Here is a 23,404-nt window from a genome sequence, read left to right on the forward strand (position 1 = left end):
AACTGCACTTTACTGATTGTGAAAAGCTCAGGGAGATGAGGGCTGAGGAAATTGGAATATATTCAAGGGTGTAAGTTTTGTGCATGTCTGATGGTTTCTTCCTCCTTTCTGTCTGAGTGTGCATATATTTTCCAAAGTTCAGCTTTTGAAGAGATGCCGCTGAAGTGCCCAAATTGAGAATTGGATTTCAGAATTAAGGAGATACAAGCGATGGGTTAGACTTTAAATGTGTTTTAGAAATGGACTCAACTTTTAGCTCGTTAGAACTTCTGAAAGCAAGAATGCCTTCTGTGTTTCCGGAGGCACTCTGGGGATGCATTCTCCCTTTAAGTCTAGGCTTCTCGGCGTCACAGAGGCTTTCGGCATCATTGGAAGCTACTCCTGATTTGAAGTGAGTGCCTACCTGTTTTTTTCCATGATAGATCTTGAATGTAGTACATTTGGCTATTCCTTTGACACCTAAAAGAAAATGATTCACCTCTTGGAAAAATAGAAGGTGTTTCATTATCCGACCATTTCTGCGAACCCTTACTGCCCATGTCTGCCCTTTTCTCTCATTGTGGCGCCCACGCTAGCTCTCCCTGTGAGTCAGGTTGTTATCTGGGAGGAGCCGGGTACCTGGGGATCCATGTTTGTTGAGGGTCTCCTGTGTGCTGGACACTGTATGCGTTATGCAGTTTCTTCTACCTGTCCTGGGACAGATGTCTTGTTCCCTCCATTTTACCAAGGAGGAGACCGGGGCTTATAGGGTCAGGAAGCCAGCAGGTGACAGAGCCCAGATATGGCTTGTCTGTCGGATTCTGAAGCCCCTTGAACTAGAGGGAGGAAAGGCCCAGAAGGTGGGCGTTTCCATATCGCCTGAGCGCTTATGGTTTAAGGTTTTCTGTTTAAATCAAGGGCAGCTGAAATCTTTTATTCCCCTCTTTTATCCATTTCTTTTTTTCTCTCGATTTCCTTCTCATAGCAAGTTTGAGCAAGATTGTCAATAGATGAAAATTACCAATTACTTCACAGCAAATATGAGGGAAAGCAGTGTGGCTTTTTGAATAGAAATGACTCAATAGGCAGCTGTACAGGGTAGGTGTGCTTTCCAATATTAAATATAAAAATATATATGTGTGTCTTCTCCAGAAAGAAACTGTTCCCTCCTCCATTGTAAGGCTTTTCAAAAAAGTGATAACTAACCCTGTGTGTTTGTTTTGATTTTGATGACCTACATAAAGAAGACCATTTTATGTTTGTGACCTTCCTTTTGCAGAAACTAAAGTACACAGAGTGGGCGTGATCTGCCCAGGTCATGTGGGTAGTCAGTAGCAGCACTAATATTTGAAGTAACTCTCTTGGCTCCCGATCCAACCAAAAAACTGTTGCTGTCAAGCCGATTCTGACTTATAGTGACCCTTTAGGACAGAGTAGAACTACCCCATAGGGTTTCCAAGGAGCAGCTGGTGGATTCGAACTGCCAACCTTGTGTTGAGCAGCCATGTGCTTAACCGATGCGCCACCAGGGCTCCTGCTGCTTCTGATCCAGTTGTACTAAACTGGCACAACAGTGTTAGGGGGTAGCCTCACAAAAGAAAATAAAACGTAAAGTACCATCTCAAAATGCAGCGTGTTTGGGGACGAGAGCAGTTCATTGTGAAATGTCTGTGTGTCCACAGCCTGCCTCCTAGATGAGACAGGACTGTGTTTGCATGTGAGGAAGGCCATCTGTTGTTTTCGACTGGCATGGTGATCTCAGTGGGCAAAGTGAACCTGGGATGGCTCACAAGCCGGCAGAGGAGGCTGACACCTGTGGCTGCAGTTGTATGTGCCAGAGGGGTCACTGCGCTGTTTACTAGACAGGCATAGTTGGGGTAAGAAGTTCTGCCCTCTCCCAGGGCTCTTCTAAGTGCTGCTCTGTGGTGATGCCTTGGTGAGTAAACGGAGTTCCCAGGTTCCCTTAGGGGCAGGACTGTCCCCGAGGAGCAGGAGGCCACCAGCACTGGCAGAGCAGAGTGCCCAGGGGTTGGTCTCCCCCTGATCACAGGGAAATCCAGAGATCCCTGGGTTTGGGGTCAAGAAACCTGAGCAGAAGTCCAGCTTTGCTGTTTGGCAGGTGGATAGCCTCCCTCGGTTGTGGTTTTCTCATTTGTAAAATGGGGAGAAGAAAGACCTCTCCCTCAGAGTATTCGCAGTTGCTGCGTACTGAGAGCATGGTGCACAGGTGTCATTGCGTTATTCCTCGCTAGCTTGGACTGAAACTACTTTTTGTTGAAGGTGGATGTATAATATTTGAATTGCCTTTATAGAAATAAAGTAATTCCATGCATTGTATTTATTTATGAACCTTGTCTAATTTTAAGAAGAAACTCGTGTTCTTTTCTTCTTTCCGTGTCTCTGTCTTCCAGTTTTTTTTTATAATATGCATTTGTATTATAAAGCTTCTAGTAAATTTTCATATGTAATCTATAAAAAGGTGGCGGTCAACTCAGCTTAAAATATTACCGGCCTTGCCTGCCTACCACACAGAACGTTGTGGCAGACCTGCAAAGGACTCAGTGTATTATTCCTCTCCCATTTCTTGAAAACCCTTGAGATGTGCTAGCTATTTGGGAAGGTTGTAAATTATTCTTTTAAAAAAGAGCGGGAGAGAAGATGATGATGTCTACCCATGTAGCTGGCCAGAGGGACTGAGGTTTTGAAGGCACACAAACTCGGGCAGTGATATGGGGAGTCATATTTTCTAGCTGTCCGATGTCTTTCAGACATACCCCGTGAAGCTCTGCTCAGCCTTCAGATTAACCTCATATTCAAGAGACCTTATATCAGGCTTCAAAAGTTCAGGCTCTTCACTGATCATGTCATTTTCTTCAGGAAATGCCAAACCACTTACTAGGGCATTAAAAAAAAATCTCCCTTTTATAAATTCAGGTGATAAAGTAACGCTTTGATGCAGGCATCACGTAAACTTTCTGTGTCAGCAGATTAAAACATGGTCTTTCCCAAAGAGCTGCTTTGGGATCTGGTCTGTCAGGTTCGTAATTTGAGTCCCTTTCCTTGTCCTTTAGAATAGGTGCTTATCTCAACTCATTCCTGCAGCAGCCCTGTCTGGGTTGTGTGCCCACTGGGTGGCAACACAGTGGTGATGGGGTGCAGGGCACTTTCCATTTGCATTAATTGGCCCAGAATGCCATGGTTTTGTCCTCTTGATCCTTGAAACACACCATCTACTAGCGATGGTTTTGAATTATTCAAATCTGGACCTCAGCAAAATAGGAACACTTAAATGGAGATTGGAGAAGAGGAGATTAAATTCCCCCCCCGCCCCCGGAGATTTTAAATGCAAGGAAAATAGAACTTTCTGAATTAATGAATTGTTTGCAGCAGTGGGGGGTCTCCCCATTTGTTCTTACTCTACAAAATTAAATCTATTTTCTGAACTGTCTGGTGGGAAAATATCTTTAAGGTAGACAATTTCTGAAAATGTCTTTGTGGTAAGCTGTTAGTGGTTGTGAATTTTTTTTTTTAATGCTGCAGTTTAGTAATGAGGGAGTTTTCCATTAATATTCCAAACCATGTTTGTCAGCGGATACAGCAGGTGAAGTGGTAAAATTATGGGCCCATCAAAAATACTTAGGCTTCCTGTAATATGATATTAAGTTTAATATTTTTATAACCTTCACTGAATTCTAATTTCACTAAAGTAGCAAGCACGCTTCCATTTGCTGTTCAGTTATGCACACTGGTTGCCTGTGTACCAGGCAGGTTAGAAATGCAAAATCTCTGTGTGCGTGAGGAAGGGGAGGCCTTGGAGAGCGTCGTCAGAGATGCCAGTGTTGTGGTACAGGTACACTGTACTAACTGTACCCTGGGAATTGAACGTGGATTAAAAACAAACACACGCAAATCTCCTACCATCTGAACCTGTATTTTAAATTGAAATTCGAAGAATTAAGGAACAGTATTCATTCCTGACGTATAGCCCGTTTCAGCCACATTTAAAGCATAAAGTTCTTCCATAAAAATCCTGAGGACAGAGGAGTATCGGCAGCTCTTTTTGGGTGGAAACACTGGTCAATTAATGTGATTAGGTAGTATTGCCATTGCTAATTAATCTTTTTAAGATTTTGCTGATGCAGTTCAGTGGAGCCTCTTGGTGGGCTTGGGGGGCCAGCTAGGGCTTTGGGTGACGAGCACAGAGAGTAAGGCCCCGGGCTCCTAGACAGAGAAGTCAGGTGCTGATAGTGGAAGCTGAATTTGGGGAGCGTAGTTTTTTTTTTTTTTTGGGGGGGAGGCTTCTTTACGGCAGCATTCCTCATTTGATCATTCACTTTGGAAGCGTCTGATAAGCGAAATCTTGTTATAAATGGTTTTCATGAATCAGGTTTATTACTCTCAGATAAGAACAGCTCATGTTCATACTTAAAAGATGTTTTTAATCTTTTTCACCAGATGAGATTCTGGTTTAAAAAAAAAAAAGATATCACCAACAAAAATTCGGCTTAATTGTCTTTTTAAGTTTACCGTAGTATTTAGGTTTCTTAAGAAGACTCCTGTTTCACTTTTTAAGAGAATGATACAATTTATTCTTTCATTCTCAAATATCATGATCACCAGGACTTATCAAGTACATCTAGTACAACGAACTTAGCAGAAGATTACTTCAACTCTCTCCAACTCGACTTAAAGCAAAAATTAAGCAAAATTTTAGAGCAGCCAAAATATGGATTTTCTTTTCATTCATTACAGTTCCTTGAGTATTGATACACTTAACTCGTGAGAGCTCCCCAGTCTGGACTCCCATCCTATTTACTCCCACTTTGCTTGGCCTTTTGGTAACACAGCATTGGCACTGTTCTGGTTTCCAGCCCATCACAGAGCAGAAAGCAGGGTAAGGGCTGTGAGAGGTGGCCACCTCGGAAACAGCAGGGGTGACAGCATATAGCCTGACAGGGAAGGATGGGCTGGGTAGCAACGCCACAGAAGGCAGGTATGAGATAGCACTGAGAAATGGCAGTGGGATGTGGAGTTTACCTCAGTATCAGATAGACTGTTCTCCTGGTTCAGTTGATCAGTCTCAAGAGACGTGACTTGTATGTCGTTTATATAATGGCTGTTCATAATCACAACACCAGAGTAATCAGGTAAAGGTTATGTTGTGTTCCATTATCAAGTGTTAGAAGAGACAGGAAAGTATGTTGGGTTTTTGAACAAGATTTATATTAAACATACTGTTCATAAAAAAAAAAGGGCAAGTGAGGCCTGTTGTTTGGCTGTGACTGTACGTTGCACCCCTCATCCTCCCAGTGGCTGGAGAGAGGAGACCTGACTGTGCACATCTGTCCTGGTCTTCGGCACACATCAGTCAAGCGGACCTGACTGTGCACATCTGTCCTGGTGTTGGCACACATTAGTCAGGCAGACCTGACCGCACACATCTGTCCTGGTCTCGGCACACATGAGTCATGAAGACCTGACTGTGCACATCTGTCCTGGTCTTGGCACACGTCAGTCATGAAAACCTGACTGTGCACATCTGTCCTGGTCTCGGCACACATCAGTCAAGCAGACCTGACTGTGCACATCTGTCCTGGTCTCGGCACACATCAGTCAAGCAGACCTCGAGGAGATTGTCATCACAGACGGACGACATTGAACTAGAAAGGCCCACAGAGAACACAGACAATCTAGCACTAACTTATTTTTAACTAGATACAACGAATTATTTACCTGCTAGTTTTTAGATACAGAGTTCAGCCATAGGTCCCTGAGTAGGTGAAGGGCCAGGAAATTAGTAATGTTTTCAGCATTTTGAGACTCCTAAAGGAAATAATAAACTTACTTGTGAAAAGGGTCACAGTCTAAGTAAGAATAAAAAGCCAGACTTCTCTGCTTTAGGCTAGAGTTACATAACGTCATCATGGTGTCACTGGCTCTCATAAGCTGACTGGGAGCTCTGGTTGGCATTTATTTTAAGTGTTTTTGATCACTTTCAAAAAGTGGGGAAATGAGTTATTCCACTGTAAATGCAGTTTGGTTGAGAACTTTGATCTTAAAGGTGTATTAAGGAAAGAGAGGCAATGAGAGGAAACCGTGGTAACAAGAAGATGGAAGCTGCTGTCTTAACCATGCGTAGGGCAGGATGCTGAGTGGCTGGGAAGGTGGGACAGAAGAGCAACCAGCAGGTAGAGGGTTAAAGGAAGGTCTTTCCTCTCTTTGGGATGCCCCAAGGGGGTTTCTAGAGGAGGCATGATTCAGGAATGCTTTGAATGTTGAAAGGAGCCCTGGTTATGCACTGGTTAAGCGCTCAGCTGCTAACTGAAAGGTTGGCAATTTGAACCCACCAGCTGCTCCTCAGGAGAAAGATGTGGCAGTCTACTTCCATAAAGATTTACAGCCTTGGAAATCCCTGGGGGGTAGTTCTACTCTGTCCTACAGGGTCGCTATGAGTCAGAAGTGACTGGCAATTGGTTTAGTTTTTTTTTTTTTCATGTTGGGAGTGAAGGATGTACAAACCCATCAACCAGGGAAAAAATGCAAATTAGTACCCAGCAGGCAAGACATGAAAATATGAAGTCCTGGTCCAGCCTAATGGGGGAGAAAAGGTGAACATGTAGGAAGAGTAGTGGGCAGGGAGCTTGGGGGTCTAGTATCAGCAGTATGTACCGATCAAATAAGATGATAAAAATAAGCCTTCAGACGGGAGCGGCCTATTCTGGAAATGTCTACAGCACTGGCTCTCCAGATCCACCAGCAGCATCAACAGGACCTGGGAACAGGTCTGAAATGCAGGTTCTCAGTGCCCCCCCCCCCACCACCCCGCATTGAAACTCTGGGCTTGGGGTCCAGCAGTCTGTTGTAACAAGCCCTGCAGACGATTCTGATACCTGCCGAAGCTTGAGAAGCACTCCTTACAGAATCATATTAGGGATGAAGCCCTAGAAGGTGGGAAGGTCTATTGAGCTGTGAATGAGGAAAGAAAAGGGACGTCATAAGTGGAGAATTCGGTAATGACCAGAAAGTATCTCTAGGTGTGGGGCCATGGCACGGGATATGTGACAGCTGCAGTGTGTATTCTGGACCCAAAGGGAGGTCTGCAGGAGACCAGGTCTGTGGAGAGCTGAATTCAGTGGTTGTACTTGGGAAAATGGTGGTGGTGGTGTTTTTGTGGGAGTTGTTTTTTTTTTTTTTAATTGTGCTTTAAGTGAAAGTTTACAGCTCAAGTTAGTTTCTCATACAAAAATTTATACACACATTGTTATGTGACCCTAGTTGCTATCCCTATAATATGTCAGCATGCTCCTCCTCTCCACCGCAGAATTTCCCGTGTCCATTCAACCAGCTCCTGTCCCTTTCTGCCTTCTCATCCCACCTCAGAACAGGAGCTGCTCATTTAGTCTCATGTATCTACTGGAGCCAAGAAGCACACTCTTCACAAGTATCATTTTATGTCTTATAGTCCAGTCTAATCTTTATCAGAAGAGTTGGCTCTGGGAATGGTTTTAGTTCTGGGTTAACAGAGTCTGGGGACAATGTCTTCTGGGGTTTCTCCAGTCTCAGTCAGACCATTAAGTCTGGTCATTTTGGTAGAATTTGAGTTCTGCACCCCACTTTTTTCCTCCTCCATCAGGGATACTCTGTTGTGTTCCCTGTCAAGGTGGTCATTGGTGGTAGTCTGGTACCATCTAGTTCTTCCGGTCTCAGGCTGATGGAGTCTCTGTTTTATGTGGCCCTTTCTGTCTCTTGGGCTCATATTTTCCTTGTGTCTTTGGTGCTCTTCATTCTCCTTTGCTCCAGGTGGGTTGGGGCCAATTGATGCATCTTAGATGGCTGCTCGCTAGCTTTTAAGACCCCAGATGCCACTTACCAAAGTGGGATGCAGAACATTTTCTTAATAAACTTTGTTATGCCAGTTGAACTAGATGTCCCCTGAAACCATGGTCCCCAGACCACGTGGGAGGTTTTTGATCTAAACGATGGTGAGCAGGGTGTCAGGAGATTAAATTTGTGGAGGCTCCAGGAGTTCTGTGGGGTAGTTTGATGGGAGAGACACTGGAAGAAAGTGTGACGATCTCGTTGGGAGAAATCTAGCTGGGCGTCAGTGGGGCCTGAGCTAAGATGGCGGGGCTGTAAATGAGGAGAGGCATTTTGAAAGTAAGGTTCAGAGAGTAAAATATAAAGCGTGTGCCACGGTGCTTGTTAGACTTTTATTCATTTGATGTGTTACCGTTAACGACTTGCTTGAGTTCTTGGAGGAAGCTTTTCTGCTGTATTTAATCAAGTTGTCATCTCTCTGAGAAGAGGGAGAGTGTGTGAAGTAGCATATATTCTGCGTTTCTTCTCTTTTGAAGGAAGTCTGATCATGCTGAGCCACTGTTTTGGCCCCAGGACGCCTTTCGTAACAGGACCCTCCTGCTTGCTGAGTCCAGTCCAGGGACTTCGGCATCACGGTGTCGAAGCATACTGGAAGCAGTGACTCTGGCTCCAGGCCATCTCTTGGCAACAAGGGTCTGTAGTATCAGCAGATACATTTCCCAAGTAGGATAGATGGTTCACTTAAGAGGGTTTTATCATCAGTGTCTCTGGTATTCTAGTAAAATTAAGTTAATGGGAAGTTCATTTATAGCCTGTCATGGAAAAAAGTACATAATTTCTGCCACAGTGTGCATGTATGGAACGGAAAGGACAAATAGTTCGCAACTCTTACTCTGTCATGTTCTCGTACTTCCAGCTAACAGGGTATATAGCAGATTGAACTCAACGTGAGAAGACGAAAGCAGCTGAGAAGCGCAAACTTTGGGACGTGACTTAGGGGCTGGGTTGAGCAGGACGTGGATACGGAGGTACACTGGGGTTTGTAAGTTTCGCAGCGGCTGGGTGGTGATGGGACCTCGTCCCTCTTGCTGGCCTATTTTGGAGCCCCTGAGCTGGGCGGCCAGCACCTCCTTTTCTTGCCCCTGCTCAAGGCGGTAGGAGCGTTGTTGCAGCGAGGAGAGGCTGAGCGTCCACCGCAGGGACCCCTGAGCTTCCTTCGGAAGGTTCACAGGCAAGCCACGATGTCCACCCAGCGTTCACGGGTTTAGGTGGCAACCGAACATTGCTGTTTGTTTCCTGAGTCCTCTGCTTTGGCAGAAGGGGGAGCGGATGTGGTGCCCCAGCGGCCCCCACTCTTCCTGACGTGATTGGCGACTACCAGCACCTCCTCCTTGTGTGCGTGCGTGCCTACTTCGCCAGACTGCCGGAAAGGGCGGTTCCCCCGCTGCTGAAGGTCATGACATCTTCTCGTGGTTTGTTCACGTTTACATGGTGGCGACTTGGTGGGTAGGGTGCTCTAGGCTGGAGTCGTGCTGGTGATAGCTGTGAGGGCCGAGTGTAGCACTGGATCTCACACAGGGTCTGTCCGTTGGGGCAGAACAAGCAGTTGCCAAGGTCATTTGATAAGAAGAATGCAGGGAATCTCAGCCTTCCTGTGTATGCGCGTCTGTCTCCACCCAGGCCAGATCTCCGCTGTAAATGTGGACCTCACCTCGGCTTGTGTTACGTTCCTTTCCCTTTCAAAGTGTGGATTCTCCTGAGAGGGTTACTCCACAAAGCTGCGAAAGCCTTCAGTTGAATTGCTAAACCAGATCATTTTCCTCCAGGAAAGGACCAAATTTTTGGTCTCAGGACTCCTTCATACTCGTAAAAATCGAAAACCTAAAGAGTTTTTTATTTGGGGGTTGCATCAATATTCATTGTATTGGACTTTAAAGTGAGAAAGTTGGAAGATTTAACAGTAACGGTAATATATCAATTACATGTTAGCATAAATAGCATTTTTAATGAAAAATAATTTTTCAGAAAGAAAATGAGAAGACTGGCATTGTTTGACCTTTTTGCAGATCGCTCTAATGTCTAGCTTAATAGAAAACAGGCTTGGATTCACATATCTGCTTTTGCATTTGCTCTGTTTAATGTGTTCTGGTGAAGATAGATGAAGAAAAACTGGTTTCACAACAGATACTGTAGTTGGAAAAGGGAAGGGTATATGTTTAATAGTCTTTTCATATAATTGTGGATATTATTCTTTGATATTACACCAAAACTTGTCAAGGAGTAATTTCTTAAAAGGTTAGTACAGTGTGGAATTTGAAGCCATGTCAAGGAATCTTTTGAGCTTCGTTTCATTAAATACGTTGGTCTGTATTGCACTTGGATTTTTTACCCATGTGTGATTTTGTAATATCATGCCTGGGTCATTTGGAGACTGTTAGTTCACTGAGTTATACAGATCTCCCAAATGTTGACACATTTCAGTATACAATATCATTCATATTCATCACTCTTCCCACTGATCTCATCAGAAGTCTTTAAGTGTTTTGGAAACTGTCAAGCTCTTGGAGGCAGATATGTCCCCTAAAATTCTAATTTTTGTTAGAAAGCCTGGATTTTATTACTGGCAACAATACCGTCAGCTGCTTTCCCTGACGTGACAGGCTCACTTTGTTCATTTTCAAGGAAATATCTACCATATACCCAGGCCTGAACAATCGTCATTTGTCAGCTGTTCTTTCAAGTAAACATGGTGTCCCATGAAACAGCACCTGGTCCAGTTCATAGCCCAAACTGCACAGGTGCTTTTCCCAAACGATTGCTGAGTGCTTTATGTGTACGTCCAGTTTCATCACATAGTGTTAACAAGATCCCTTCTCAGAGTTGAAATTTAGTAAAATTAGTAATTTTTTTGCCTCATCAAGGGAGTTCTTCAGTGAAATTGACTTTTTAACTGAGTGGTGGCGGAAGACGGCCGTGGTGACCAGCACTCTTCGGCGCCACTGCTTTGATCCACGCCAGGGCTCCAGCAGTGCCACCGTGTCACTTTTGCCCTGTCAGTGCCTGTCAGCCTAGAGAGAAAGCAAATAACCCCTAGTGTTACTGTGAGCATAGCTTTGACTTCACGTCTACCTAAAGGGGCAGCCTTTGGGGTTTGCAGATGGCACTTTTACAACCTGGTGTACTAATCTGAACCCTGAATTCAGAGCCAGGTTGGATCCCTGGTCTGGTATCTACTCTGCTGGCCACAGACCCAAGTTAGGCCACATAGCCTTGCTAAACCCTTGTCTCACGTATAGTACATGGAGATACGGGAATTTGATGGATCGCGGTGAGGAGTAAACGGGAGCACCAATGACAGTGCGCCTTCTGTGGTACCTAGTACATAGTAACGCTAACCAAAAAGCCCAAACCCGTTGCCATTGATTTGACTCCTAGTGACCTTTTAGGACAGAGTAAACTGCCCTGTAGGGTTTCCAAGGAGCAACTGGTAGATTTGAACAGCCAACCTATTGGTTAGCAGCCGAGCTCTTACCAGCTGTACCACCAAGACTCCACGGTTCCAAGGAGAGGGGCCTAAGAGGAACTTTAAATGATCTTTTGTTCTCTCTGCTGTTGTTGTCAGGTGCTGTGGAGTCAGTTTCGCCATCCTCACAATTGTTGTTATGCTTGAGCCCGTTATTGCAGCCACTGTGACAATCCATCTCATTGACGGTCTTCTTTTTTGCTGACCCTCTACTTTACCAAACATGGTGTCTTTCTCCAGGGACTGATCCCTACTGATAATATGTCCAAAGTATGAGATCGACTCGATGGCAATGGGTTTTTTGGGGGGTTTTATGAGACCTAGTCACACCATCCTTGCTTCTCAGGAACATTCTTGCTATACTGCTTCCAGCACAGATTAGTTAGTTTTTTTTTTTTTGGCTGTCCATGTTATTATTCAGTAGTCTTACCAGCACCATAATTCAAAGGCATCAGTTTTTCTTTAGTTTTACTTATTCATTGTCCAGCTTTCCACATGCATGTGAGGCGACTGAAAACACCATGACTTGGGTCAGGTGCACCTTAGTCTTCAAGCTAACATCTTTCTTTTTTTTTTTTTAACACTTTAAAGAGGTCTTTTGTAGCAGATTTGCCTAGTGCAATGCATCGTTTGATTTCTTGACTGCTGCTTCCATGGGTGTTGATTGTGGATCCAAGTAAAATGAAACCCTTGACAACTTCAGTCTTTTTTCCATTAGTCATGATGTACTGAAAGAAGGGGCGCTTATTGGTCCAGTTATGAGGATTTTTGTTTTCTCTATGTTGAGGTGTAATCCATACTGAAGGCTGTGATCTTTATGTTCATCACTAAGTGCTTCAAGTCCCCTTCATTTTCAGCAAGCAAGTTTGTGTCTTCTGTACATTGCAGGTTGTTTACCAGTCTTCCTCCAATTCTGATGCCACGTTTTTCTTCATATAGTCCAGCTTCTCGGAGTATTTGCTCAGCATACAGATTGAATAAGTATGGTGAAAGGATACAGCCCTGACACACACCTTTCCTGACTTTAAACCATGCGGCATCCCCTTGCTCAGTTCAAATAACTGCTTCTTGGTCTATGTACGGGTTCCTCATGAGCACAATTAAGTGTTCTGGAATTTCCATTCTTCTCAGTGTTATCTGTAATTTGTTATGATCCAAACAGTCAAGTGCCTTTGCATAGTCAATAAAACACAGATAAACATCTTTCTGGTATTCTCTGCTTTCAGCCATGATCTATCTAACATCAGCAATGATGTCCTTTGTTCAATGTCCTCTTCTGAATCTCGCTTGAATTTCTGGCAGTTTCCTGTTGATGTACTGCTGCAGCCGCTTTTGAATGATCTTTAGCAAAATTTTACTTGGATGTGATATTAATGACACTCTTTGATAATTTCCAGATTCTGTTGGATCGCCTTTCTTTGGAATAGGCATAAATACGGATCTCTTCCAGTCGGTTGACCAGATGGTTGTCTTCCAAATTTCTCGTCATAGAAGAGTGAGTGCTTCCAGCACTGTATCCATTTGTTGAAACATCTCAAAGTTGGTATCCTGTCAATACCTAGAGCTTGTTTTTTGCCAGTGCCTTCAGTGCAGCTTGAATTTCTTCCCTCAGTACCATCGGTTCCTGATTGTATGCTACCTCCTGAAATGGTTGAACGTTGACCATTTCTTTTTGGTGTAGTGACTCTGTGTATTCCTTCCATCTTCTTTTGATGTTTCCCGTGTCGTTTAATATCTTCCCCATAGAATCCTTCACTGTTGCAACTCGAGGCTTGAATTTTTTCTTCAGTTCTTTCAGCTTGAGAAATGCCAAGCGTGTTGTTCTTTTTTGGTTTTCTATCTCCAGCACTTTGCACATGTCATTATAATACTTTACTTTGTCTTCTCGAAACACTCTTTGAAATCTTCTGTTCAGCTCTTTTACTTCATCATTCCTTCCATTTGCTTTAGCTGCTTGACATTCAATGGCAAGTTTCTTCTGACATCCATTTTGGTCTTTTCTTTCCTGTCTTTTTAATGACCTCTTGCTTTACTTCATGGATGATGCTCTTGATGTCATTCCACAACTCTTCTGGTCTTCGGTCATTAGTGTTCACTGCATCAAATCTATTCTTGAGGCGGTCTCTCAATTCAAGTGGGATATACCCAAGGATGTACTTTGGTTCTCGTTGACTTATTCTAATTTTCTTCAGCTTTAGTTTGAACTTGCATATGAGCAGTTGATAGTCTGTTCCACAGTCAGCCCTCAGCCTAGTTCTGACCGATGATAATTGATCTTTTCCATCGCCTCTTTCCACAGATGTGGATTTGATTCCTGTGTACTTCATCTGACGAAGTCCAAGTCTATACTTGCTGTTTATGTTGTTGAAAAAAGGTATTTGCAATGAAGAAGTCGTTGGTCTTGGAAAATTCTATTATGCCATCTCTGGCATGGCTTTTGTCACCAAGGCCATATTTTCCAACTACCAATCATTTTTCTTTGTTTCCAGCTTTCCCATTCCAATCACCAGTAATTATCAGTGAATCCTGATTGCATGTTTGATCAAGTTCAGACTGCAGAAGCTGTTAAAAATCTTCAGTTTCTTTGTCTTTGACCTTAGTGGTTGATATGTAAATTGAATAATAGTCGTATTAACTGGTCTTCCATGTAGGCCTATGGATATTATCATATCATTGACGGCGTTGTACTTCAGGATAATTCTTAAAATGTTCTCTTTGACGATGAATACAATGCTATTCCTGTTCAAGTTGTCATTCCCAGCCTAGTAGCCCATGTGATTGTCCGATTCAGAATGGGCAATACCAGTCCATTTCAGCTCACTAGTACCTAGGATATCGATGTTTATACATTCCATTTCATTTTTGACGATTTCCAATTTTCCTAGTTTCATACTTTGTACATTCTAGGCTCTGATTATTAATGGACGTTTGCAGCTGTTTCTTCTCATTTTGAGTCATGCCACATCAGCAGATGAAGGTCCCCAAAATTTGACTCCATCCACATCATTTAAGGTGAACTCTGCTGGTGGCCCCAGAATTTGGATTTTGGGTGCTTAGACTGAACATCCTTATTTTAGCAATCTAAATTGGTAGCTACACTTGGTGGTGTGATTTCTGTATATACAAGTCCCAGATTTATAAAAGATTTGCTCTGTGTCACACCTTGATTTTCATCCTGTAGATGTCTCTCAGTGAGGTTACCTGCAGCTCAGCCCTTGGATTGGGGCATAGGCAGCAGAGCTGTTATGGATGACTGGTTATTCCAGAGCATTTAAATCGGATGCACTGGTCGGTCAGCACCACTTTTCCGTCCCCAGGATGGATGGGGGACCTTGATTTCTGCTTGCCGCCATGCTTGATTCTGTTGGGTGTGTGCTGGCGGGTCTGAGGTGCATGATGCATATCCAACCCTGTGTGCGGGACCAGTGCAGCGTCCTGGCTTGTGACCTTGACCAGAAATCACTTTGTTGAGCCCTCGATTCTTCCTCTCTAGGGTGTTCTGAGGGCGCCTGCCCTTTGCTGCCTGGGGTGACAGAGTATGAGGATTGAGAAGAGATACCTGGTGAGCTCTGTGGTGCTGCTGTGAGACGAGAGGACAGTGAGGAGTGCCCAGCAGGAAAAGGGTGGAGGCTGTGCCCATGGGGAAGGACAGAACTTGCGTTGTCAGGGGACCAGGGCTCGGTGCCTCATGGTGGCCATGAGCATGTCCTGGGTTTGAATCCTGGCTCCTGCATGCTGTGACCTCAGGCAACTTAGTGAACCTTTCCATGCTTGAGTTTTTTTATTGATACCAAAATAACCCCCACACTCGTAAGTACCTGGGATTAAGGATTAAATGAGAGAAATACAGGCTGAAAGTAAGAGCCCGCTCTGGCACATGGGGAGCAGTGTACACAGCTCTTGGTCACCCAGGGCCACAGGAGGCTTTCCCGCGTGTGAGGTTTTGTTTCAGGGAACTGCACTTGGTGTGTGTTTCAACCAAAGCCTTGTAGCAAATAACCCATTTTAGAGTGGCTGTCATGGGGCAGGGACAGGTCCTGGTCTACCCTGTGAAGTTGGCTGAGGGAGGGCAGGCACTTCCCTGGGGACTGTGGGTGCCACTCCGCATCCCAGGAGCCTCATGTGAGAGTCCTCTAGGTTTGTAGGGAGAAAGAGTTGTGTAAGCTGCTGGCGTGTCTGTATGCCCCACAGCTGTTCGGGGCGTGAACGTGGTCTTGGGTTTTGTTGGCAGAACTGCAGTTCAAGCGTTACCACAGCTGGCTACTGGAAATGGAACAGAGAGAAAGAAGCTAAAGCAGTTCCTTAACTGTCTTGGTTGATTCTCCTTTAGTTCCCAAAGAGATCATTCTGGTATGTTTTCCCCAACAAGGCCAGCGCGTGGTGTTCCCACCCAGTCTGCCTGTCCCGTGGGGCCTGCAGTGGGTGTCTGTGGCCCCTCTGAGGCAGGGAGAGCTCTGTGGACGAGGAGTCAGGAGGCTGTGCCAGTACCTGCGTGGGCCTCAGCTGTGTAATCTGCAGCTCAAGAGTCGTGCCTTGCTCACCTCACCGGGGGCGTCGGGAGGCTCAGAGGAGAGGACGAGGCGAAACCACTTTACAGCCAAAGTACAGTGCTACGTGACAGATAACAAGCTCTGACCCTCCTAATGAAATATTTTCTTTCTCAGTGATGTTGCAGCCTTTCGATTATGATCCCAATGAGAAAAGTAAACACAAGTTTATGGTACAGTCTATGTTTGCACCAACTGACACCTCTGATATGGAAGCAGTAGTAAGTACTGAACGCCTCTTCTTTTTTTCAGTAATTAAAAAAAGAAAAGAAAACCTGGTTGGGTGCAGAATTGTGGGTGCACGCACTGAAAACTGTGTCATGATAACTTAAAGGGGGCTGGGGCTTTCCAGGAAGTTTGGACTTTGACTACCTTTAGAGTTTTTCTAAAACTGTGATGAGCAATTTTAACCTTTTACGTGATTTTCTAGAATACGATTCTTTCCTGAGTTTTATAATCTCCGTCTGCCTTAGCTGTTCTTTGCTCTGATGGATTGTAGCTTGAATGGGTTCGGGGTTCTCTCCACCCCACCCTTCTCCCACCCTTGAAGAGCAGAGTACTTCTCAGTATAGGAGATGTTTCCTTCCATCCCCCAAAAGCCAGAGGGACGCAAGAGAGTTGACTACCAAATGCCCCTCACCCTTTCTGCTTTTTTCCAAGCTTCCTTCATGCTTTCTCTTACTTGTTACATGCATGTGTAAGCCTGTCTCTATTTTTGGTGAAAATAAGATATCTTGATTTCATAAAATAAATAAGTGATATTATTGATTTTTTCTGGGGAAAAAAATAGAGATTGTAATAGAAATTCTCCCAAAAGGAAGTTTTTATACATCTGGATAAATAAACAGGCCTCTGGGGGCGTGGTAGATCAGCCTTCTGTCCCCATCCCAGCCTCGCAGTTGGGAAAAGAAAGGCAGATTGTCTGGGAATGTTTTCATCATTGCTTTCCAGCTTGCCAACCCAAACTGAGAGACGAAGCCACCCAGGAAGCATCAGCACATTTGAGTTCACTCCATTCACACTGTGCTGTAGTGTTTCTCTTTCCGCGGGGTACACCCAACCCACTACACACCCCAGGGCCACCATATTGCCCCTTCTTTTAGTCCTTGGAAAAGCATAACTGGCCACCTTCACTGATGTTTAGCTTTGGGGCAGAAAATTAAGGCTAAGCTGGATGTTTCTGGGTTAAGAGTGCTCTGGGACAGCAGGCTGCTTCTTGCTCATAGGAGGGCCCCTGAGGCATTCACGACTTGCTCATAATAGGGTCCCTGAGGCTTTTGTGACTTGCTCTTTATTTCCTGGAAGGTGATGTGTCACTTCCTGTTATTTCGTGTTGTCAAGGAAACTTACAGCCGACACAAAATACGGACTATCCAAGAGTGTGTCCTAGTTGGCTTTTGCTGCATGGGGTCGTGACAAGAACAGGGTGAATGGGAGTCTTGGGCTTGCAGCCTGCTTTGGCCACTGACTAACATGGCGGCCTTGGGCAGGTTTCATGAACTCTCTTGAGGTTTTTCATCACCTGTAAGAAAGGGGTGAAAAGCCAGTCCCCAGGTTTGTTGTGAGGGTTCCGTGTGCTTTGTGCGTAAAACACCTGCCAAGTCTGAGGGTTTTTCCCAAAGATCATCCTAAGCCAGGGGCTGGATGTAGTAGTTACTCATTAAATGTTTAGGTCTCTTTCTTGTACGATGATTTTTTATAACACTCTTAAGTTTTTTTTTTGTTGTTGTTGTTCAGAATGTGCACTTGGAGAAATAAACTGACCGTCTTTGGGATGGAAACTTTGGGAATACATAAATGAGCAATAAATAAAAATAAAAATAACCTGTAGTTATTTCTTACTAGACATAAACCAAAAAAAACCAGACCCATTGCAATTGAGTCAATTCCGACTCATAGCGACCGTATAGGACAAAGTAGAACTGCCCCACAGGGCTTGCAAGGCTGTCAGCTTTATGGAAGCAGGTTGTCACAACTTTTGCCCACAGTGTCAGGTGGGTTCAAACCACTCACCTTTTGCTTAGCAGCCGAGCGCTTAGCCACTGCACCACCAGGGCTCCTAGATACTAGATATAACCGCGTCAGGAAGAACTTTGTGCTGTTTCTTTATTTTAAATTGTTTTTCTTTTGATATTCAAACCTACAGAAGGTCAAAAAAAACAGAACGACCACTTGTATAACCTTTACCTAGATTCACCATTTTCCCATATTTGTTTCATTTCTGTCATTAATTTTCCTTTTTGCTGAACCGTTTGAAAGTAAGTTGTAGACTTCTTGACACTTCACCTCTGAATACTTCAGGACAAGGTCCTTCTCTTAAATACCCACAATGCTGCTATCACAGCTGAGAAAAACTGACATTACTTCAGTAGTAGAGTGCCTAATAGATAAATTCTTATTTAGAGTGTTCCCCGCCCGCCCCCCCCAAAAAAAACAAAAAACCAAACCTGTTGCCTTCGAGTCAGTTCTGACTCATAGCGACTGTGTGGGACAGAGTAGAACTGCCCCATAGAGTTTCCAAGGGGTGCCTGGTGGATTTGAACTGCCAGCCTTTTGGTTAGCAGCTGTAGCTCTTAACTACACCACCAGGGTTTCCCAGAATGTTCCAGTCGTTCTAAAATGTCCTTTAGTTGTTCTGATTCTAGAAGATCATCCCAACCCTTTTTGTTTTTCATGGCTTTGAATTTTTAGGGTCCAGGCCAGTTGACTTGTAGGATGTCCACATTCTGGATGTGTCTGCTTCCTCCTGAGTAGGTTCACATTAAATATTTTTTGGCAAGAATATTACATAGATGATGTCATGTACTTCTTGCAGCATCAGAGGCACTTAATGCCCAGTTGTCCCTCTTCTACGAGTGACACTTAAGTTTCATCACGGGGTCAGAGCGTGACTCTCAGTATCAAAGTGCATCTCCCTTCTGCAGCTAATAAGTGACCTGGGACACTTGGGGTGATTGGGCCCTTGGAGGCCCCATCGCTGTCCTGCTCTCCAGTTGGCTTCAGCATCCATTGATGGTCCTTGCCCCGACGTTCTTTGTCACTCACAGACCCACACATGGTCGTGCATGTGTGCAGAAGACCAGGTGGAAATACAGTTTGTAACGTTTCCCCTTACAGGCAGTGATCTTTCCCACGTGTTGAAATGCCCTTCAGTAGTTATCTGACCAGCAGCATGCTCTTCTGTTGACTGGAGCTGCCAAAGGCCCCCAACTGTTCGACATTTAGATTGTTTTTCCATCTTGGGCTCTTAGTACCTGTTTTGCTCTAGCTGCCTCCTGCATGGTTTTGGGGGTCAGGGGGTGGGGGAGAGTCTTCCTTTCTCTGTATTTTAACCCTGCTGCTGTGCTGGTCCACAATTCTTAGTTGTTGTTGTTAGGTGCTGTTGAGTCGATTCCGACTCAGAGTGACCCTGTGTACAACAGGAGACACTGCCAATTCTTAGAGCCTCCTGGGACTCCTCTCTGCCGCCCACGGAGGAGTGCACCAGTTGTGAATCGTCCCAGAGCGTGGGATTCAGCCAGGAGGGTACTCACATCCACACACTGAAGGAAGTGGGCTTGGCCTGTGGGCCAGGGGTCAGCCAGACACAGCCACCATGGCGAGAGCAGCTCCTGAACCCCTTCCAGAAATTACATCTTAAACCCTCTAGAAGGGTATGCTGGAAAGCAGGGCTTGCTTTCTTACGGAAAGCCAGATTACCTCTGGCCATCCATCCAATCTAGAAAGCTCTGCTCTCCTCTCGGTGGTCCTCTCTGTCCCATATGCTTCCCACAGACCATCGGCTCCAGGAGCATGCATTGAGTTTGAGGAGTCAGGCAGCAAGACTTTGGGGTTTGTGAAGTATAATAAATATTCAGGAAAGCTAGTGTATTTAATCTTGTCATGTTAAAAATATTAAAATCTCAGCAGACTTGAGTTCTTTATTTGATATACATCAGGGCTTTCTCATTAAGAGTAGTTTTCTGAAATTGTCAGTTATAGGAAGAAAATTCTTCCTCCAGCAGCTTTGTAATATCCTGATTATTCAATTTAAATTGTTTTAGTGGAAGGAGGCAAAACCAGAAGACCTTATGGATTCAAAACTTAGATGTGTGTTTGAATTGCCAGCAGAAAATGATAAACCAGTAAGTATGTTTATAGTTAACAGTAATTGAATGTTGCAGGCTGCTGCTTATTTGCATACCATCTCCTACAGAACCCAAATTTAAGTTGACAAATTATTTTCCTTTCTCTGATGTATGAAGAAAAAAATAAGCTGAAGTCAACAAATGAGTGGGCCCTGATGAAATCAGCCTTTGAAAGGCTTGCAGAACTAATTGAAACAGTTCTTGCCCCTGAAAAGTGCAACCTGTTGGTTGTTGAGATGTCGTAAATTTTAAAGAGCTGTCATGGCTTTTGTCATGGCTTGGCAACGTGCTCCATTGCTGTCTAACAGTGGCAGAGCCTACAACCAGGGCTCATTGGCCTTGACTGTTGTGCTGTATGGACAGGCAGGTGGCCAGCGCTTAGGGTCTGTTTTACAGTCAGTGGGACCAGCTCCTTCCCTCACCACCACCTCTCCCTATGCCCTTTATCCACCCACCTCCTCAACCGGAACTTGCTTTAAGATCAGGCTTTCTCAGCCCCAGCTCTGCTGACATTGGGGGCTGGATAATTCTTTGTTGTGGGGGCTGTCCTATGCATTGCAGAGTGTTCAGAAGCATCCCTGGCCTCCACCGCTAGATGCCAATAGTACCCCCCTACAAGATGTAAAAACCAAAAAAGTGTCCAGACTGCCACCACATCCCCGGGGGCAGAATTGGCTCTCCACCCCTACCCCCAGTCCCCACCCCCCAGCCGAGAAGGATTTAACTCCTGCTGCTGAGGGCATGAGGAAAGGAGCACCTTCCTGCAGGCTGTCACTCACTTTTCTTGGAATAAGTTGAAACCCAGGAATCAGCCCGGCTTGTTGAAGAAGGAAGACTACTGAAACGCTAATTTGGACCCTTCACCCTGGTCAGAACCATATAAGTTGCATTAAAAGCACAAAGAATTTAGAAGGCACACAAAGCATTGAAGGACCCTGGCCATTAACAACTGGAGATGAGGGTAGCCATGCCCTGAAACCTGTGAACGTTTCTGATCATCTCCAGGAATCCTGTTGATTTTTGTCAGAACTGCTTAGTAGTTCCTTTCTGCTCAGTAACTGACTGGTATCACCGTCCCAGTCCTTTGAATGGGATGGTGGTCAGTTCTCCTCCCGCCCTTGCACACTGGCCCTGGGAGGCAGTCTGGAAGCTGAGAGCCTGCATTCCGGCCCAGCTCTGGGATAATTCCACTTTGTGGCCTCCAGGTTCTAAGTTTGTGAAATAACTCGCCCCGTGTCACGTCCCTCCCAGCCTCTCGCCACCGCCCAGCCAGTCCTGGTGATGTTCTTCAGGCCTTTGTGGTGACTTTCATTTGTGGCTAGTAATCCCTGAACTTTCATAGTCACAGTGTGCAATATTCACTGCCCTCTGTCTCTGTCTGTGAAGTCGCAACCTCAGCCTGTCCTCGTTATTTGCCCTTACCCATGATTTCCGGGGCCCAGTTGCTGTAGATTATTAAGATACTAAATAAAGTGATCTACTTTTAAAATAAATGTGGCATTTTACAGTGTGGAAGAAACGCTACCACGTGTGGTGTTTGCTGAGTACTACTTGACTTTGCATAGAAAAGTCCTTTATTACATAGTTGGTGACACTTGGGCTTTCATTTATTTCTGAACAGCATGATGTAGAAATAAATAAAATTATACCCACAACTGCATCAAAGACAGAAACACCAGCAGTGTCTACACCTCTGAGTTCTTCTTTGGACGACACTGAAGTTAAGAAGGTGATGGAGGAGTGTAAGCGGCTGCAAGGTGAAGTTCAGAGGCTCCGGGAGGAGAACAAACACTTCAAGGTAACGTTCCATTTTCTGATTATCTATGGAGAATGAACAGGAACTTTTTCACCAGAATCTTGGGTGCGGAAGTTCATGAACACCTGAGTTTGTAGGTGGTTTTTTTTTTTGTATTTGAGCATTTTTGCCCTGGGGAGAAATTTCCGTAGCTTTTATAAGGTGTCTCGAAAGGGTCCTTGAGCCTCCCAAAGTTAAAAACCACCATCGTTGAGCCAAAGTTTCGCAACTATTTAAACTCTTGTCCCTTTAAAAATTAACTTTCACTCCCCATTAGTGTGAATTGAAAATACATATTGAGACTAAAAATAAAACAGCAATGGGGATTTTGAGAATGTGTTTTCAAACCCCACAGCACTCCACTCACTCGGTTAGAGTCATGTTAACAGGGCAGATACTACCCTGCACCCTGTTTTAGTGCAGGACTAGTTCTGCGGGTCGGAGCCTCTCGGTAGAAGGTCTGGGCAGGAGCATCACAATAGACTATGAGGTGGTGAGGACTTAGGGAATGGGAAGCTGTCAGAATAACGAGACGTTGAAATTATGGAGTGAGAAACCCAAGTCCAGCTTGTTGATGTTGACCAGCGAGCGAGTTGGCTTCGGCTGTTGTAGGGTCCAGTTGTGCTGGGTGGTGAAGGGAGACGGGCTGCACTCCTTTTGGCTTTGGAGGCCTGCAGTGTCAGGAAAGACTCCATGGTCAGACTCGAAGGCATTCTGAGCATATGCAAGTCCCAGAACTCCCTGTTCGCTGAGCCTCTGAGGCCACTTCCTGCTTTAAGAGCAGGAGTCTTTCCCAGGCACGTGCTGAAGAAAACATTTCTCAACAGCCGATTGCAGGAACTTTTGTTGCAGCCTGAAGTTTCAGGCTGATCTTTGCTCTTAATCTTGATCGTGCCACTCAAGCATGTAATAGGTTTTCACTCTTTAACTAGCAGAGCGCCAGGTACGTGTAATGAATTCATTTCCCTTGACTTCTCCTTCTCTTTTATGCCAGCAATGTAGTGGATCACGGAGAACTGGCAGCGTTTGGGAAATGGCATCATTTGCTCTCTTTACAGGAACCTTGATTTGCCTCATTCAGTAATCTCTTAGTGTGGAGTAAATTATGAAGTTGACACTTTACATTTTGGCGAAAAATCGAAGATATGCCTAAAGTGTCTCTTTGAGTGTATTTCTCTTCAGAGACAGAGTTCTGTGCCATTGAGAGTGATAAAGAGGTAGAAGTAGCTTCTATATAAACCCAGCAAAATAAATGCTATACTTTGCTGTGCCTGTTTTTTTAAGTTAATCTAATAACCAGTAATTTATCATTGTCAGCAATACTGGCCATGCCCCATGAGCAGAATATCTTAAAATATTATCAGACCAATCTTGACATTGGGAGATTCTTTATCCTGCCAAACACTGACTTCTTGTCTTGTGTTGGCTCATTCTTTCATTTGGCCGACAAATTTACTGAGGGTCTACTATGTGCCAGGCACTGTGGATACAGTCACAGGCAGTCTGCTCTTTGGGAGCTCCTCGTTGATGGGTATCATAGAGAGACATAGAACAAATCATCGCAACCCAGAGTGATAATGATCTCAGAGAGATATCAGCAAAGTGCTCTGGCAAG

At 44.7% G+C, this 23,404-nt stretch overlaps 1 protein-coding gene across 2 annotated transcripts in view; it reads left to right on the forward strand.

Moving 5' to 3' along the window:
• Positions 1 to 23,404, forward strand: part of VAPB (VAMP associated protein B and C) — a 71,945-nt gene that overhangs the window by 45,864 nt on the left and 2,677 nt on the right. For both annotated transcript variants that reach the window (XM_003419916.4, XM_010599461.3), the window contains 3 exons: positions 15,985 to 16,088; positions 19,911 to 19,991; positions 21,616 to 21,792. In XM_003419916.4, the coding sequence (XP_003419964.1) occupies positions 15,985 to 16,088; positions 19,911 to 19,991; positions 21,616 to 21,792 (362 nt within the window). The remainder of the gene's footprint in view (positions 1 to 15,984; positions 16,089 to 19,910; positions 19,992 to 21,615; positions 21,793 to 23,404) is intronic.

This window comes from Loxodonta africana, chromosome 24, assembly GCF_030014295.1.
Source record: "Loxodonta africana isolate mLoxAfr1 chromosome 24, mLoxAfr1.hap2, whole genome shotgun sequence".
In the NCBI taxonomy this organism is placed as follows: domain Eukaryota; kingdom Metazoa; phylum Chordata; class Mammalia; order Proboscidea; family Elephantidae; genus Loxodonta; species Loxodonta africana.